The following is a 19890-nucleotide window of genomic DNA, read 5'->3' as shown; positions in this document are numbered from 1 at the left end:
CCATCCACTACCACCCTCTGGGTGCGGCCCTCCAGCCAGTTGGCGACCCATTTGACTGTGTGGGTGCCTACACCACAGCCCCCCAGTTTCTTAACGAGAACGGGGTGAGAGACGGTGTCAAAAGCCTTCCGGAAATCCAGGAAGACTAAATCCACTGCTACCCCTGCATCTAATGGTCTGGTGATCTGATCGTAAAAGGCCACCAGGTTGGTCTGACAGGACCTGCCATTGATGAACCCATGTTGGTTGCCCCTAAGCATGCAGTCCCCTGCTGGCCCCTCCTGGATGTGTGCCAGCATAATTTTCTCGATCAGCTTGCCTAGGATCGAGGTAAGACTAACCGGCCTATAGTTTCTCGGGTCCTCCTTCCTGCCTTTTTTGAAGATGGGAACCACGTTGGCCCTCTTCCAGTCCTCCGGTACCTCACCAGAGCATCATGAGTGCTCGTAAAGCCGTGCCAGGGGACTTGCAATGACCTCGGCCAGTTCCTTTAGAACCGTAGGGTGGAGATCATCTGGACCGGCTGACCTGAATACGTCCAGCCCCTCCAGAAGCTTCCTGACTAAATCCTCGCTAACCCATGGCCCAGGTGTGCCTCCCCCGGGGCTGAGGGGGGCCCATCAGGGGGCTGGCTGTTCTGGTCCCTACTTAGGAAGACAGAGGGAAAGAAATCGTTAAACATGTTAGCTTTGCCGTCCGGTGTGACGACCAAATTTCCCAACGTGTCCTGCAAGGGCCCCACATTACCCGAGACCTTCTTTTTACCCCCTATGTATTTAAAAAAGGACTTCTTATTGTCCTTAATCTGGGAAGCTAGTCCCAGTTCCATCTCTGCCTTGGCCTTCCTAGCTACCCCCCTACGTCCCCGGGCAACTACAGAATATAGTCCTCCCGGTGATGACCCCTTCTTTCCATTGGGTGTAAGCCTCCTTTTTAGCAAGGAGACATTCCTGGATGCTTTTGGTGAGCCAAGGAGGCTTGTGTGCTCTCCTGCTCCCTTTGATCTTCATTGGGATTACCTTTTCTTTGGGCTTTGGAGGATCATCTCCTTAAGGAGCAACCAGTCTCCTTGGACACCTGCCTCCCCTCCCCTCCGGGACCTCAGCGCTTGTCCAAGACCAGCAAATATCATATATGAATATCATCTATAACGCCATGGAACTGATTGCTGGGGGACCAATTTAAGCACAGAGTTAACGTTCTGTAACTGTGACTTGCAGAAACACCTAACTCATGGCTGGTAAGTATCAGGACCAGGCCTGTTGTACAAAGTTGAGAATACTTGGGCCTCTGGTTCTTCCATTTAAAGAAATATAGCAGCTGGATCCTTTTGTCAATTTTATATATAAAATTGTTTGAATAAGTATTAAAATTAACACCTCTTCCTTGTCTTTCTTGTATTGCATTTCCCCTCTTGGCTTTACTTCAACTTTTTTATCTAATTTTTTAGATCAAATTTTATTTTTTCTTGTGGTATCTTCAGTAACTGTTTTGTCTTTTTTTCCCTTAACCGTGTTTCTCTCTCTCTTTGCATCATTTTTCTTTACTTTCTCATCTAGCTTCTTTTTATATTTGTGATGATTTAGCAAATCTGTGTCTATACAGTTTAGGATTTCTGATAATGGGTAAATAGTGCTGGAAGGGACCTCATAACATCATTTAGTTCAGCCCTTTGCCTAAGGAAGGATCACCCCTGACTAAACAATTCCAGTCAAATGTCTGTCTAACCTGCTCTTGAAAATTTCCAAGGCTGGAAATTTCCAAGGGTGGCTAGTTCCAATGCTTGGCCACTTGTGTAGTCAGAAAGTTTCTCCTAATCTCCAACCTAAATTTTTCTAGGTGGTCTTTATGTTCCTTGCCTCATCTCCAACCTAAATATTTTCTGCTACCATACTTCGAAGGCATTGCTCCTAGTTCTGTCCTTTATGGCAGAGGATCCCAACCACCGGGCCATGGCCTGGTACCAGGCTGCAGTGGGTTGGCTGCTGGGTCATGGCACAAGCCCCTTGCTCAGACCCCTGTCTGTCTGCCTGGGCAAGTGGCTTCAGGGGTCATAGCTGAGCTTCCAGGGTTACAGCCAGGCTGCAAGGGAGTCCTGGGAGGGAGGCAGCCGGCTCTGCGTGCCCGGTCTCACTTCCACTGGGCAACAGTTTAAAAAAAAGGTTGGGATCCACTGCCCTATGGTCACAGAGAAAAGCCTGTCTCCATCCTCTCTATAATCACTGTTTTAGGTATTTGAAGACTGTTAATCAGATCTTTCTTCGGTTTTCTAATCTTCAGACTAAACAGTCTTAGCTCTTTCAGCCTCCTCCATAAGTCATATCTCCCAGGTGCTTATAAATTGTATTGCTGTCTGCTGGACTCTTTCCAATCTGTCTGCATGCTTCTTGAAATGTGGGCCCCAAAACTGGATGCAGTAATCCAGGTAAGGCTGTACTAGTGCTGGAAAGAGAAGAAGAATCACTTTTCTTTATTTGCAGGTATCATTCCTTTTTGCTACAACCTAGTATGCTGTTGGCTCTTCTGCAACAAGAGCACACTAGATATTTCTCAAGTGCAAGACTTTGCACTTGTCCTTGCTGAATCTCATCTGATTGACTGTGAACCATTTTCCAGTCTATACAGGTCATTCTGAATCCTAGCCCTGCCCTCCACCCTGTCTGCAACTCCACCTGACTTGGCAAATTTGTGGATGATACCAAGTGTGCACTCTGTCCCATTGTTCAAATTGTGGATGATAACACTGGACCCAGGACAGACCTCTTGGGATCTCACTTGGTACCTCCTCCCAGTTAGACTGTGAGCCCCTGATGACTAGTTGTTGAGCATGATGGTCCAGCCAGTTATGTATCCACCTTCAGTGCTTTAATCAAGTCTACATTTCCTTGTTTTGTTAATGAGGATTTTGTGGGTCTAAAGCCTTGCTAAAGTCAAGGTACGTCACATCCACTGCTCTCCTCCATCCACAGAGCCTGTCACCGTAGTGTGAAAGGCAACCAGGTTGGTCAAGCATGAGTTGCTCTCAGTGAACCCTGCTGCCATTCTGGCTGTTCCTGGTCACCTTGTTCTTCTCTAGGTCCTTCACAGTGGATTGCTTGAGGACCTGTTCCATGATCTTTCTAGGTATCGAAGCCAGGCTGACTGGTCTGTAATTCCCTGCATCCTTTTACTTCCTGTTTTTAAAAGATGGACATTGTATTTGTGCTTTTCCAGTCATCTGGGACCTCGCCTGATCTCTCTCAGTTCTCAGAGAGGTGCCAAATGGTTCTGAAATTACCTTTATTTCCCTCAATACCCTAGGGAGCATCCCATCCAGACCTGCTGACTTGAAAGCATCTAATTTCTCTAAGAAATATGTAACTTGTTCTGCCATTACTTTAGGCTGTTTGTCTGCTTCCCTATCTTTATTGCTAACTGCGCTTCTCATCTGGTAGCTGCCCCTGCTTCTGAAGCCTGGAGTTAAAGGCATTAAATATGTTAGCCTTCCCTGCATCACCCATAACTAGGTGGCCTTCCATGTTTCGTAGGGACCTATGTTTTCTTTGGTCTGTTTCTTAGTTTTGATATATTTGTAGAATCTCCTTTTATTGCCTCTTATGTTCCTTGCTAGTTGGATCTCAGATTATGCCTTTGCCTTCCTAATTTTCTCCCTACATGCCCATGTAATACTCTTGTACTCTTCCCTAGTAATGTGACCAATATGACCAAATTTCCACTTCTTGTAGGACTCCTTTATGACTTTCAAATCATCAAGATTGCAACAAAAGACAAATTTGGCTAGGCAGCACTTTATTCTTCTTTTACATAGCTTGCTTTTTGCCCTCTAATAAGGGTAGTCTTAAAGTACAGGCAGCTCTCTGGACTCCTTTATGCCTCAAACTTGCTTCCTTGGGGATTCTGCCCAGCTCTTCCCTGAGCTTCCTAAAATCTGCTTCTCTGTAGTCCAGCGTCTTTATTCTGCTGCTCTCCTTCCTTCCTCCCCTTAGGATCTACAACTCCTGTCATTAGGGACCTAGTCAATTTGTGATTTTTTGGAAGCCATGAAATCCATGACTGTCCTTTAAATCACTTAAAAAATCACACCAAAAACAGCTTAATAAAAATAAAATGCTTGCTGCCTTGTCGCCTTCCTGGGACGGGAAGGCACTGGCTGGTGGGGCAGCACAAAGGGCAGCCAGCAGCCAAGATGGCAGCCCCCCCCTCCCCCCCCCCCCCCAATCCCTCCTTCCCCTCCTGGGGCTGCTCCACCAATCAGTGACGAGGAGCAGGCAAAAGGCAGATAGCAGCCAAGATAGCGGCCACCTCCTTGTCCCTCCCCTCCAGTCTCTCCACCAATCAATAGCAAGGGGCAGGGCCACTGGGAAATGCCTGCAAAGTCAGCTCTTCATGCCACAACCAACCCTCAAAGTTGAGAAGAGCCCCTGCCCCCAGCCAGCCTCTCTGCTGTCTATATTGGAAAGTTTATCCTCACTAGACTCCAAGGATTTGCTGTACTGCTTATGCATTGCTCTGTTTCCCTCCCAGCAGATGTCCTGAGAATTAAAGCCCCCGTGAGAATCATGTCCCGAGTTTTGGAAACTTCTGGCATTTGCTTAAAGAAGGTCTCATCCACCTCCTCCTGGCTTGGTGGCCTGTAGCAAATGCCGACCATGACATCTCCCTGCTGCTCTTCCCTCTGACCTTTTAACAGGCCTACCTCCCACTTTGTACAACACTTCAGAAAATGTGCACATCTCCTTTAAATATATTTTCCCCCTGCCTGTGCTTCCTGAACAAGCTATAGTCATCCATGACCATACTCCAGTCATGTGAACTATGTCACCACCTCTCCTATCCCAGTTGCATCATAATGCTGTGATTGTACTAGGATCTCTGATTCTTCCTGTTTGCTCCCCATGCTTCTCGCATGTGTATATAAACCCTTCAGGTATCTAACTGATTGTCTCAGCTTGTCCTGAGAACATGGCTTAGGCTTTTGTTGTTGCTTATTCTTGCTAAATTTTTATCCCCTGTCTCTACTTTGATTTCATAGACATTAGGGCTGGAAGGTACCTCGTAAGATCATCGGGTCCAGTCCCCTGCCCAAAGGGCAGGAAGTCACCTGGGGTCATAGGATCCCAGCAAGATAAGCATCCAAATATTTCTTAAATGTGTCCAGAGTAGGTGCTTGCACCACCTCTGTAATGCCAGTGTTTGGGAAGCAGGATATTCCCAGACAGAGAGCACAGAAGGCTTTGGAAAGGGAGGGAGGAACTTGGGAGGGTCCACGGGGCCGCAGGAAGCTTTGCCCGAGTGAGGGAAGGAAATGGATGGATGCTGGTTTTGGAAGATAAGCCATGAGCTATAAGAGAAGGATCCTGGGCAACCCCAGATGGTCCTCATCCCAGTCCGGAGAGTAGTTACTTGAGGCAGGGTTACACCTTCTCCATATCTCAAGGAGCAGCCTGTAGACCAGGAAGACTTTCCCCCAGGGATGCAGGGGAAGGTTGGTGAGCTTCTTGGGAGGCTTGTGGGAGTTGGCAGCAGTGTCACAGAGGAGCAAACTTGAGGGCACCCCGTGTGCTGACAGAGGGCCTAACACAAGGTCTGCAACTGGAGCGCGTCTTTTAAAAGACCAAGTCGGGTACCTGGCTCTGATTCTGCTGAGTCCGGCAGACTAAGGTGAGATTTCAGCCTCTGTACTTGCAGCAGTCTAGTGACTGTCCAGTAAGGGAAACTCAGCCAGACATGTGATGCTTCCCCAGCATCCCCACCTGCTTTTTCACTCATTCTAGCAATCTTTTTGTTTCCACTCTGCTTCCTCGCACAGTGGGTTTGGAAACATTTATGAGGTATTTAACTGCCAGATGACTAAATATACAACCAGACTGGGGAGGGAGGAGAGCACTGTGCATTGACAGCAACGAAGATAAAAAGCTCACTCCTACATAGGGGGAGAGCGTTGGGATTCCTTCCCTTTTTTTCGTTTTCCCCGTCCATCTAGAGGGCCTGTGATAAATCTAGAGACTGTTAGCTGCTGCAAGCACTGATAGGATGCGTTTTCAGTTGGCCTTCTAACCTGAGCCTGTGTTGGGAAGGGCAGCAAATAAATCAATCAGTAAGTAAATAAAATAAATAGTCTCCTACATCTTGGTGTGTCAGCTTTGTAGCTGCTGCCGCCATGGAGGATGTCTCTGTTCTGCAGTTTGTTGTTCTTGCCGATGGATAACCATTGCCTGGCTTTTCTGCTGCTTTTCCTTATTTCTCAAGCAGCAAGAGAGTGGAATTAACTTGATTCTTGTCAGTTGACCTGTTGCCCACAGGAATCGAAAGAACAGTTCGTGTCAGTTTTCCCTCTGCTGCAGGTTAGGAGAGCGCCGGCCAGCCACAGGAGCGCCGGAGCTGTCTATCATCAGGCAGGCGCCACTGCATCAATTCTGCACTCTGGTTGCATTTGGAAGGGTCTGTGTAATGCCAGCTTAACCTTGTGTTTCAAATGAGCACAGGTTTTGTAGAAGTTGATGGTTGGGGAATCTCTTCTTTTGGCAAAAAGATTTTTTTTTTTTTTTTTTTTAAGATTTGTATTGCAACTTTTCATCTTCCTTAGCTTGTCAGAGATGTATTGTTAGCTGAATGATGATATGGCTGATAGATTCTGCCCATTTTGGTGTGGCTGAAAAAAATATATTTAAAACATTTTTTTATTAAAAAACCTGCCTAATATGGTCAAATAAACAGTGTTATGAGCAAATCCCCTCTGTCTGTAATGATATAGGTGGGCGATGCAATAAGTACTCAGTTCAGTGGTAATGCTTTGTGTTGTGGTTATATTAACAGTTGACAAGAGCTAAGTAAAGCTTGTGAATGTTGATACACATTGTGTAAATACCACTAAGACTTGTTCCATTTTAAAATGGGTGGTAAATATAACCCAATGGGAAAAAAAGACCGTGGGAACCAAACAGAAGGAGGGAGATTAAATACAAATAATAAGCTTTAATAGGAATGGAGGATGATGCATTGCTATCACCAGTAGCAGTGTCTTGAAGCTCTTGGAGTGAGATTTCTTCTTTCTCATCCTTTAATGTCAGTTAAAGAATAGCTTTCATAAACCACGAGTATATTCACACTCTTCGCTAGCAAGACGGCCTTGCAGCTGATTCAGGATTAAAAGGGTATTTTGCAATCTTCCTGAGTGAAAAAGATCAGATTTAGCATAACTTCTGGAATTTAAAAACAATTGCTTTCTTCCAAAGATCATCTGAAACAACCTGAAGAGTTTCAGCTACAGAGCCATCCATCACTATTTTATCATTTTGTTTGCAAATTTTACTTAACCAGCTTAATGTGAGCAAACAGCCTCAGCAGTTTATCAAGGCACGGGAATAGCAGGGCTAGGAGCAAACGGCCAAGGAGCAGGAGAAAGCCTTCTGACGGCCTGCACTTAGATGTCAGTGAAGTTGGCTGGGTGTTGCTTGCCGTGCGGGCATTCGTTTCCATCTTCCCTCTCTCTTCCTTACAGTCCACGTTCCATGCCACCTCCTTCCCTTTTCCTCTCCACCTTCCTAGTCCTTCAGTTTTCACCCCACCTCTCCCACATTAATTAATTAAAAAAAATGAAGAAAACAAGCTACTTTTTTAACATAGCTAATTTTGATGTTAGATTTGACGGGAACAACATTAATTGCCTTCCCTTCCCTTCAAGTTCTTCTTTCCTAGTTACTCAGTTCCCTAACCTGGATGTTACTCTCGGTGCTTCCCAGTTCCCTTCCCCACACGCCCAAAGGAGTAAAGAAGTTTGCCATCACTTTCTCTCTTCAGTGTTTCCACAAACTACCCTCCAACTGCCATGCCTTTGTCTAAAAGGGTGTCAGATCCTTTTCTTCTTGGTCTTTCTTGCCACCCACATCATTTCCCTGTAGTCTTTACACAATCTGAGCAGTATTTTTCTGTTTTTCTGATCATGTTCCCCCTCTTTGAAGCTACTACCTCCCCTTCCTTTACTGCATCCAACTTCGTTATACACCTGCATAAATCCCCTCTCTCTGCATTCACCAGGTTGTATTCCTTTCTCATTACAATTCTTACTGCTTCTACAGATATTATGAGTAGCTTGTCTGCTGCTTAAACAAAGGTTTGGTGCCTTTTTCCATGCCTGCCTTCTGTGTGAATGTTGTCCTTGCAGCCATGCATGTTCAGGTCCTTCTGAAAACCCCCATGATGTTCTGGTTCCATTAAGAGATGTAAGCCTTTAATGCTCAATTTGTGCTGTTTAATGTTGCGATGATTTGGCCATCTTAGCAGAATCTACAGTTGGGCAGGACCTTTCTAGGCAACTAGACCTTGATCCTGTTGAGTATTATGGATCCATTCTGCATGTAGTCCATCACAGCTGCTTGGGTTGTCCTTACCACATTACTCCTTTTTGTTGTCTTTTTTAGGATAGAATAAAGCAGGTAGAAGAGGATTAGTGAAAATAGGTGGGAGATTTTAGCATTGATTTGTGACAGTGGACTAGAGACATGCCAAGCACCCCAAACAGCCCCCACACGTTCAAAATGCTATAGAAAGAGATCTTTTGGGTGAGGTTTTGCAAAGAGAAGTGAATTCACTCACTAAAATAACTCAGATTTAGATAATGAGTTTGTAGCAAGCGTAACATCATGCAAGCAATTGCCTTTAATGGAATCTAGTCTGTTTTCTATTACCACTTCCATGTTTGTCTTCTGTCATTGCAACCTTACAAAAAACGCTTAATTCACTACCGTCTTTAACTTTGCTTCATTCAAATAATGTTAACTTGCTACAGTACCACTAAGTATATCATTAGCATAAAAGGAAAGATGGAGAGAATATGGATTAATAGCTTGTGATGAGGTATTTTGGTATTGCAGCAGCAGTGCATTTAAGCTCTTATCTTTAGTTGCTCTTGGTTTTCTAGGAAACCAGTTCTGTGCACTGAGACTTATTATGATGATGTGCCATTTCTTTAATGATAATACAAAGGGAAATTTATCAGGAATACTTATCTGATGAAAGGGTAGGAGATAAGCAAGAAAATATCATCTTAGGTCTATTTAAGGCTGCGGGTGCTTGACTTTGCAACTTTTAAAGGATCTGCCCATAAAAGGCACGGTAGGAAGTTTCCTCTGGGATGGTGGGAAAGAGCAAGCAACTCTTTAGTGAGGTGCTTCTGTAGTGACAGATTTCTAAAAAAGGAAGAAGCTGTTTCTTATGAGGAAAGAGCTGATTTCCCACTTCTTGTTTCTATAATAATTTACAATGCAATCTTGATGTTGGTGCTTTGCTGCATTTGCCACTGCTGCTAGCATTTAAAAAGCAAGATCCAGATTCCTACACAAGTCTGTTTGATTATCACCGTTCATTGCATCCAAATGGTATAAAATTATAGACATAAAGACAGCAGAGTTGAGTTTGGATCTTTATCTGTTTTTATAGGTCCTACATACCTGTTCGGGTCAACAAGCTCTTTGTTACCTGAGTGTAGGTAACACGTGGGTTACTTTTGATGAAACTATATTTTAGTAGGTCTGGTGATAAAACAATGAAATATAAATATAAGTGCATTTTGTTCCTAAGCAGAGATCCAGAAAGTGATTAGCTTTATTTGTCAGTAGCATTGGGTGCTTGATTCTCTGTTTTGCTTACAGAAATGTAGACTTTTATTTTGGACAGTGTAGGCTTTTATGTTTGAGGAATAAATAGGATTTGCCTAGCACATGTCACGTACCTCATAAAACATCTGTAGGCTTCTTCACTGTTCTCTCACTCATTTTGGGTGGGTGGGAGGGAATATTTTTTGCTATTGTTTTGCTTGAGGAAAGAGTCACATTGGCTGATACTGATCGGATTGCTGATATGCAGCTGGGCAACTTGGAGAGCTGCCTCCGGCTGTTAAGTCTGTTGTAGGGGAAGGGGCAAGGAGGGAGGGAAGGGGTATGGGGGCACAGATTGAGGCCCCTGCAGTGAGGGAGGGAGTGGGGCAGGGGCAGGCACTACACTACACAGCTGGGATGGGGTACTGGGATAGAGCTGTGGGGAGCGGGTGGTGGCTCCTGCCACTATGCAAACCCTGGAGGGACATATGGGTGCCCCTGGATCTGTGTGTGGGGCAAGGGCAGGCTCCACCCTGCACTGTGCATTCCTCTGCCATGTACTGCTGATCTTTGTGGAGCAAGTGGTCATTCCAACCCTCCCTGCTTTGTGCCAGGGCTGTTGGTTTCCCTACTACTGCAGCCTGTGCTTACCCTTGCTGCTGAATGTGCTGCCTCCCATCACAAGTAGAGACAGAAACTGGAACTTGATGGGAACAGTAAGCAGCAGATGCAGAGGGGTGGCAAGAGGAGCCCTTGGCACAGAGCGGGGAGGGCTGGGGTGCTGTGGAGGGTTTAGCAGCCCGCAGCAGTGGCCCACTGTTGTTAAAGGTTGCCAACCATTGCCTGAAGAATCTCTCTTCTTCTCTGGAAAGACATCCTCTCTGTAGAAAAATGGGGCTGTGGGAATTGGCAGGCTTGGTGTTCATGGCACTAGCAAGCACCTTTTTCAGCTCCCTGTAGTAGGGTCATCCCTGGACACCTGATTCTTATCCTTCACCTTCCTGAAGAGCTGTTCCATGTCTGATGCCCTGCAGTTCAGTCTAGTGAAAGCCCGGCTGAGTGGGCTGCTTCCTCTGTAGTGATGGATATTCCTACTATTGTGGCTGAAATCCTGGTGTTTGCTGTATGTCCTCCAGATATGTACCAGCTAACTGCCCCTTGGGAGACGTGGTGGGACTGGTCTAGCAGGGGTTATATGGCAGTCTGGAGCTGGTAAGGGTTGCAGCAGTCTGCAGAGTGAGTGAGGGGTTAAGTGCTGAATAAAAAGTTACGAAGTGCCAGCTTGCTTCTGGGCAGCAGGGACATGGCCAGTCCGGTCCTACGAGCCATGAGCAGCATGTGCTGGCCCCAGGGCTCACTGCTCATGCAGCAGAAGGGGCTAGCATGGGGCGTGTGCTGTGTGCAGCACGTGGGCTGGACCTGGCACGGCACGTGGCTCGGGGAGTCCGGGGCATGGGCTGCATGCTGCGCGTCAGACTGCCCCCCTTCCTGCTCTCTGCAGTGCCAGGGCCAGCTTGTGCTGGCCTCATGCTGTGGCTGGACCTGGCACCATAAGCACTGCAGATCCACACCAGTCCAGCGACCCTCATCCACCTCTCGCAGCCAGATGAGTTTGACATCCCTGCTTTACAGGAATCTTTAGAAGTTTAATTGCCGATTGTCTCATGACCCATCTTAGCTGAAACAGGAGCTTAAGTTGAGCACAGCCTGTTTGGAAAACCAGTGAAAGAACCTCATTTACTAGTGCACTTGGCATGAATAAAGACCTATTGAGAAGGGCACATCTTTCTCTGAGACTTTAATTTACTTTCCCACCACTAGAGCCACAGTTGGATTTGGCAGTTAGTGTTTAGGAAAGTAGTGTCCAAAGAAATGGCATTAGAGGGCAGAGGTGAGCTAATATATTGCAGAAGTTGGCAGGAGTCATCGCATGCAAATAACGAATGACTTTAAGCCACCGCTGAGAAAGGGAGAGTAAGGTAGTGATAGATCTCCAAAGGGTATTGCATAAAAAGTGCAAAATAAGATACCGTGTTCCTAAATAGGTTGCCTTTACACATCAGCGTCTTCTGTCTCCTCAGGCCTCAGTTTGGCAAGGTAAATGGAGAATCGCTCTTCACCCCAGAGGTGAACGTTTAAGTTTTGATGCTGGATGAAAAACTTTTACTCTAAAAGCATGTGCTAATTAACCAGATGTGGTGTTGGCTCAGCAGAGGATGGACTACACCAAATTCTTTTCTTACACTTTAAAAATAAAAAAAGGTTAAGAATTAACGAGAGTAATCATGATGACTTTGGGGTGCATGCAGCCTGCTCAGTGAGGAAGAAAAGTGCCTTTGAAGGAACATGACTATTAGCTTGTTTGTTGTTTGAAAATTCACATCTTTCCCCTCTCCAACCTTCCTCTTTTCGCCATTTTCTGGTATCATCCTGGCCCGGGAGCTCTGTAGAAGTATCTCTTTGATTGCGTTCCTCTCTGGGGGATAACAGGTGCCTACTAATAGCTGCATGCAGGTTTTGCCTCAGGCAGGAGCATTGTTATGGCGGCCTTTTAGAATGACAGGAGTGTCAAGAAAATTGTTGAAATAAACTGAGAGGGAAACAAGAGGGAATAAAAGGTCTGCGGGATAGAAGGAGCTTGAATACAAGGCTCTAGGTTAGAGGGGGAAATGCCCAAACGGTGGTGGAGAGGAAAAGAGGCGATGGAAGAGTGCCTTGTTCTGAGGGGATGACTGGATCTGAAGTGTTTTGGCACCTCAGGATCTGAACCAGGACTCTGTGAAGTTAATGGAAAAGCTCCTTTTGACGTGAGTGGACTTTGGCTGGTCTCCCAGTACCTTAGTGAATTGATGTTTGGAAAGAAGACAGAATTGAGATGAAACATCTCCTCCCCCCTTACCACTCCCATCCAACTTCTCTCCTTCAGTTGAAAGCTGTTTATAATTGCCTACTCCCTGTCCAATAAACGAGCAAAATTAAAATTCCTTTGGGAGCAGTCTTTCCCAAAGTGACTGTAGCCTGACTCCTCGATGAGCTCTGATGACTTCCACGTGTGCGGAGCGGGGATTGACGCACCTCTGTGCATGGCTTCCCGCGCGGCGCACTCTGATGGAGCCTTGATTAGATTTGCGGGAGCTTCCTCAGTGGCATTAAGTCAGAGTGTTGCTGACTCAGAGCTTTGCAGAGATTATACAGTGACCCTAATGTCGTATCACGGGTGCTTGTGTAGGACGTGCTTGATTAGAAGGTCACACAGGGTAAAGAGTGCATGTATATTTGTGTTCATTACCATTGTCTTAACTAGGAAACTGTGGATATGCCACTGGCACACTTTATACCCTACTCCTCAGTTATAGTACATGTACTATTTATAACATTACTGAAATTAATGGATGCATGTTTTTGTGAATATAGATATCTCTATAATCTCTCTATCTCTATCAAGGTATATCTAGATATAGATATATATAATACAGATTTCTATCTCTGTCTCTAGATATTTAGATATAGATACATCTAGTGCATTCTCTCTCTCTCTCTCTCTCTGTGTGTGTGTGTATCTAGTGCTCCCCTCTCTGTGTATATAGAGAGAATATTAGATATAGCTATCTATATCTATCTATAAATATAGATATCCTGTGTGTGTATGTGCGCGCATGTGTGTATTGGAAACATTTGTCGTATTGAACTAAAGGGTTTTTATTGTTTTAAAGAACTGTCTGACCGATGGGCATTGGTTAGTTAACCCAGCACTCTTGTCATCCTGACTTCTGCTATCTTATACTTAATTCTTTCTTTGGCACAGTTTTTAGTAGCATAACATGTAAACAAGGGTTGGGCTTTGTTTTCCACAGGTGTCTTAGCGGTTGAACCACTTTCTGTCATGAGGCATTTAAAGTATTTACTTATTTTTTTAAGGGTGAAGGCACATTTTATTTTTCTGAAGCTGCTAACCAGTCTATATAATTTGGCAGCCAAGCATTCAGTGAAGTCGCTACTCACAACATATACATATGAAGTAAAGCCTTCCCTAGCAGAGGCAGTCATGGATGAAATTATCTCTTTTTTCCTTATGTGTTTGGCCTGTGGTTGGAGGGACTTGCACACTTCATCAGTTTTTTGAAGCAGTGCAATAAAATGTATCCTTTGTTTTTGCAAATTTAACTCAACTCTACCACTACTTGAGTTTTTAGAAGTATAGTACTTGCTCAGTGGTAGAGGTAATTTTCAAGCTCTTTTGGACAAATCTTCCTGTTTTTGAAAAAGTGCTTAGCATATTTTGGATGTTGGGTCAGCTGGATATAAGGAATAATGGGGCTACATTTGTCCATAGTTTATGGGGTGAGTTGGTTCTTGAGTGAGCAAAGTTGGACTTACAGTTGAGTTATTTTTGAGGGTGCTGGTGGACACCTACAATTCCTGTTGATTTCAGTGGGAGCTGTGAGGTTTTGATCCTTTAGAAATCAGATGGTAACAGTCTCAAAGTGGGTACCTCAAAATAAATGGGCAGACCTGATACTTCAGGACATATCTCCATGGGTTTGCATGAACTAAGAAATTCTTCCTTAAATTCTTCTTCAAAAGCGGGATTACTGTATTACTGTAAGGCACTTTGTTAGCCTTTTTGGTGACATCTGTGTGGTGCAAGGTGTTGTTCAGGTGAGCTCTACTGTGCTAGCTCTGTTCACGCTAGCTCATGATCTGGCCCCAGCACAGCTGCACTGGTGTGGTGTTGTACAGGAAATAATAGGTTCTTCTCAGGAGAGGTTTTTGCCTTGCATGCTATATTGCGCTAATGTAGCTATCTTGTTCCCAGTTGAGGAGCTGCATGCAGAGTTGGCATGTGGGTGTCCCTGTGGTACTGCTTTGCCCTTTATAGACCAACTGTCTGGGACTAGGTAAAAGGAGGAAGTTCTTCTGCAGTAAATCGTGGAGATAGAGAGACTTCTGTAGTTAATATTTGGAACAAAATTTTTCTTAGTGTATTTGGTGAATAAATCACAAAGAAATAGATAAGTTGCAAAATTTCAAATCTTTTCTCTCTCCTTTTGTTTTTTAGGGAAACGTCAGATTCACCATTTGGGAAACCAGCTGCAACTCAACCAGCACTGTCTTGATACTGCCTTTAATTTTTTCAAGATGGCAGTGAGCAAGCACCTCACCCGTGGAAGAAAGATGACTCACGTAATTGCTGCGTGTCTCTACTTGGTGTGTAGAACAGAAGGAACTCCTCGTATCCTTTCACATCTGAGCAGTATGAAAGGTATATCTTGGATCCCTTAGGTAAAGCAACTTACGCACTTGACAGAGTTAAAATCCTGGTCCCTGTGCTATTCATACAAACCTGCTTTTAGAACATTTAGACATTTGCTTTCACCTTTCCTCTTCGTATTTGATCAGAGAAATGTTTGGAGCCAAATTTTGCCTTTGCTAGGGGTATGAAGTGACGATCATTCCTGTGTATCCCCAACAGAGTTTGGCCCTTTGTAAACGATAAGGTCTTGTATTATGCTGGAAGTACTCTCTTTAGTTTTATTCGCTTTTCCCAGTGTTTTCAGCTCTCCATCTCTTTCCTGGTCATTGTAAAATTCTGGCCTCTTTTTGGACTTAATTTTTTAAGATAGGATTCCAGAACAGTAAGTGTTAAGGGACAGAGCACTTTTCTGGTGGGTAGCCTGGCTAAAGCCCTGCTTTGGTGCACATCAAAGTGAACAGAGAAGCTTTCATTGCCTGCCTTGGTGCGGAATCGAGCGCCACATGAGCTGTGTGCTGCAGTGGGATGATTGATGTCAACTTTAGCTGTGCAGCAGAGCAGCAGTGAAGCTGCTTTGTCATTGAAGCTGCACAGATACATTAATCTCACAACCTCTGCCTGTTTAGGCAGAGAGGGGTATTTGGCTAGTGGATCCATGTGGTCTGTCATCTGCTGGCTTCAGCTTGGTGTTCAAAGCCCCTGAAGTTCTCTTGTGAGCCAAACTGGAGGATGGAGGCTTTCTTCCCCTCTAGCAAAGGAGAAGTGGGTTCTGTTGTTGTTTAAGCCATCACAGTGGGTGTTTTTTAGTGGATCCAGGTATTCAGCTGGCTGTTATCACTGCTGTAGCTCAGAGTCATTACTGGGATTTACTCTTTTAACACCTGTGTGAAGGGAGGTTTAGGAAACTGCATATGGGAGATAAAGGAATTTGCTCAAAGATCACACAAGGCTGAACGTGGAACTGAAGTTGGATTTTCTACGCCAGTGTCATGTCCTTTAGATCATCTTTCTTTTGTCCTGAAGGGGTTTGTGTCAAAGTTGTCTTAAGTACTAGATGCCCATGAACTTAAACATTCATATTTTGTACTGCCAGGTTTATCAGTTACAAGAGCTAGGAGCAAAATTGTAGCATAAAGTCAAAGAAGTGCACAAGAGATGTTCTGTAATATCTACCTGTTCCTTTGCATTAAAGGAACTTTTTATGTCATGAACACCTTATTTGAATTTTATTTTTATACCATTCAGTTTAATATTGTGTTTCTCTTTTTAGAAAATTGATTAATCATTTTCACTTCCAGATTCTCAAATAAAGTATTACAAAGAGTGCTTCAGAAATATAGTGCATTGAGACAGCGCTTCAGCTGTGGAGCTGCAAACAAATCTTGGTTTAAAATTTTTTTTTTCTTACTAAAGTATTTAAAAGTTTGGTATTAGACAGCCTAAACTTTGGGGTAAAAGTGTCTCAAAGTTGTCACTTTTTAACCAGCTATTGTGCTAAAAAAAGTAAAAGCTGCCAGACTTTCACATTTTTAAAAGTGATAGTTGAGAGTCATAAAGTGAAACCGTCTAACAGTGACACAGCCAAGACGTGTAGATTTGATTTTGTTCCAACAGAAATATTAAAACATATCAAATATTTTAAACAGCAAGGCTGCAGGGAACAAGCAAGCAATGTTGTTGGGCCAGTCATCTGTGTAGCAAGTGTTATTCTGTTGTTTATAGCACTTAAAAACAAACCAAACATCTAGATATGCCTATAACACTGTTGAAAGTTTGTGTAATGAAGTTATGTGCAAAAAACACTGCAGAGATTGGCAGTTCACAAATACCTGAATTAATTTGTCTATTTGTTTTTCTTTTATTTAAAATGTAGCTTCCTATGTGATATTCCACACAGAAATGGCCATGTATAAGGATGTTAAGTCAGGCTGAGTCTTTTTATTTTAACAGGGCAAAACTACTTCATCTTTCTTCCTATGGTTGCCATGACATCTGGATCCCAAGAGGTGGTAGTATGTGTAGCCATCTGGCTCAATTATACATGTGGTGATTTTCTAATCTACTACATAAACTCCCATTCAGCAGCTAGAGTTGATAGTAAGAGTTCAGCCGTGTTGAAAAGCTTTACAGATCAGGGCGATCTGCTTGGAGAGGATGAATTCAGGTTATGGTGTGTACGTTTTGCTTGCTTTTCGCCATTCCACTTGTTGCTTTTCCTGCAGGAGCAATAGCTTGCAGTTCAGAATAAAAGCAAACGTGGAGGTAGGTACTGGGCACAGAATTCCCTGTTCTCTTTTTCCAGTATCTAACCTTTTCATTTTGAAATTTAGAGAGATTGAGAGTTTGAAATGCACCTTGGGAAACGCATGTTGCCTCAGATTGTGATGGGAGATTATGTCCATTAGAGGGACAAAATCTACCATATTTTGATTCTGAGCCAGATAAGAGGCCTGCTCTATGCATAAGACGCAGTGATGCTGCTAAAAGCTTTCAACCTTGGGAGACCAAAAGCAGATGAAGAGAATGAGAGTGCAAAATAACCAGCAAAGCAGAGCTGTGCACTCAGAATGAAGATACAGTTGGCTTGAGTTTCATTCTCTCCTAGATGGTGTGGACACGCACAAGGCAAAATAAGAGGGTTGAGGGGCATCATCAAAATATGCATAGTGTTTGTATCCTTTTTTTAGCTTGATATATGTCGCTAGCTTGTTGGATTAAAAGAAGGATTTAATCTCTCCGTTATCAGTTTGTCAGTTCCTCAGAAGCATCAGAGAAGAGATTATTTAGCACAAACAAGGAAAAGGTTAAGGTCTTGAGAATCATTTTTGAGGGCAGGGGGATCTAGATATAAGGGGTAGCATGGAGGAAGGTAGCACAGCTGAGATGATCTGAAGTGGTAAATGGGTTATTTTAATTTTGGATTGCTGAAAAGAGCCAATGGAGGATTGTAGGTGTCATGGATGTGGGTATAGATAGACTACATGAAAGCAGGTTGCAGTGTCTGAGATGGGGGACAATGTGTGAATAAATTATAGCAACAAAGAAGACAATGCAATGTTATGAAAGAAGCAGCAAAGATGTGAACAAAGCCTGGGTCTGATGGAGAATGGTGATGGTCCCACCTGCAGGTCGGGTGGCAAGGAAGGTAGTTGGTGTCAGCAATGGAGGGAGGGAATGGGAGGAGTTAAAAACAGTCCTGTTTTGACCATGTTAAGTTCAAATTGATGGAGGAAATTACATTTGTCTCCAGTGGAAATACTCTACCTACATAATCTACATTCTTTATAATATTCTATTTTCTAGATACAATTATACTGATGGCCAAGCTATGCTAAGAAGTTTAGGAAAATTCCAGGCAAATCTATGGTGCAATGTGAGTTCTGAGTGTTTAGATTCCAGTCAAAACTAGAAAAAGTAAAGTTAATACCAAATTTTATTTTCTTGCTATATTATTTAGTTAAATAATTAGTCACTTTTTATATTCATTTATTAAGAAATATTTTTACGTAACAGAGCAACAAACTAAATTGTATGCTATTACTTGAAATTAATTCAAATTACAGTGATTCTCTAGTTCCTAGGAAAAGGTAAAAAAAAAAAAAAAAAAAAAATTATATCCCAGATAACTTGAAGTCACTGCTCATAGATTTATTTATTTTTCGCCTACCAGCTTCAATGTTACACTTCATTTAATCTTTTTTCACATTATGCCTCCTCCATCTTAATATTTTTAAAGGAGGTGTGGGTTGTTAATTATTAGCTAAATCTGGGAATTGCAGTTCATCAGCATTTAGATTAACTTCATGCAGTAGCTTGCATTGTAATCTCTCTCTCATAGAGATTTGCACTGTTGCTATCAGCTGTAAAGGTAAAACACAAGAAGAAATATAGAAAAGGTCCTGCATTTACACATTTTGGAGCACTAAGGACTGGAAGAACTGGTTATCCCACTCTTAGGGGACAAATCCTGAGAGATGCTGAGCTTATCCAGTACCCTCTGACTGTTGGAAGTTACAGGTGCTCAACGCCGTTGCAGAGTTGGCTGCCGACTCGGTTCTTGGAATGGTAACAGACCTCACTTGTTTCTCTTTAACGTTGTGAAAAGCTTTTCCACCCCTACATATCTGTTTGAATGGAAACAAAGAGCTTTTTAGCTGTTGCTGCAGTTCCCAAGAGAGAGTGCTTTGAAAGAGCCAAACATGGTTTTTTGACTGGTTAGTCCATAATCTGTAGTTGGCCTGGACGTTGTTCAAGAACAATAGAGAATTGCATAGTATTTTCCAGGTAGTATCAAAGTTTGTTTTAATTGAGGACTGTTTCATCTGGTCTGTTTTTAATTTGCTGTGCATAAATGACCTTAAAATATACAACATTTTATTTGATTATATCCAGTGCTGGTCTCCTCCCCTTGTTTTTATGAATAACTTGTGTGGTGGATGGATATGCACTGTATGGTAAACTGAAGAGCCAAGCAGGATGTCCTTTCTGGTTTTTAAAGTATGTCCTTCCAGTTATTTAAATTAAAACAAGTCTCTTCAGTGTAAGTGCCATTACTTGCAAACTAGCCTTTGTTGAGTTATAGTTAACTGAGTACGAGCTCTTTATTTCCTTCTGTGGCCTTTTCCACATGAGGGGTGATCATAAAAAGTCTCTGTGAGGATTCTCTTGTGGAGCTGTCCTTGTGTGGTCCTGGTCAAGTGAACAGAGAATAGGATTTCCCTGTCCAGTAAAGCTGCCCCAAACCTGGTGACCCCCCCCCCCAGCTTATTCGCATGGAGGCCCCATACTTTTGCTATAGTTCTGGCCTCCAGCGGGCTTCTTGGCAGTGCAGGATGGGTGGGATGAATCTGCATCTCCTGGTTTTGTAAATGTGTTTTTCCTGAGACGGTCCATGTGACCAGATAGGAGACCTATTTCCCTTATCTTTGTCTTGCCTGGTTCTTCCTGAGACCCCTGAAGAGTCCCCAGGGAAGGTGGTGGTGATAAATATTGCCATAGAGGGTCCATGGTGGAAGATGGTTGACCATGTATGGCAGACTT

At 43.6% G+C, this 19890-nt stretch overlaps 1 protein-coding gene across 4 annotated transcripts in view; it reads left to right on the top strand.

The window, feature by feature from the left end:
* BRF1 (BRF1 general transcription factor IIIB subunit) overlaps positions 1 to 19890 on the top strand; it is a 248210-nt gene that overhangs the window by 51522 nt on the left and 176798 nt on the right. For 3 of the 4 annotated variants that reach the window (XR_016440380.1, XM_090034172.1, XM_090034175.1), the window contains exon 3: positions 14656 to 14829. Coding sequence is in view for 3 of the 4 variants with exons in the window: in XM_090034172.1 (XP_089890298.1) it covers positions 14656 to 14829 (174 nt within the window). In the remaining variant the exon portion in view is untranslated. Of the gene's footprint in view, positions 1 to 14655; positions 14860 to 19890 lie in introns of all 4 variants that reach the window. The other variant, XM_090034173.1, reaches the window with a different exon arrangement.

This window comes from Crocodylus siamensis, chromosome 2 (assembly GCF_052110815.1).
Source record: "Crocodylus siamensis isolate JL-2025a chromosome 2, ASM5211081v1, whole genome shotgun sequence".
Lineage (NCBI taxonomy): Eukaryota > Metazoa > Chordata > Crocodylia > Crocodylidae > Crocodylus > Crocodylus siamensis.
Note: the sequence above shows the minus strand (reverse complement) of the source record. Positions and strands in the feature narration are given on the sequence as shown.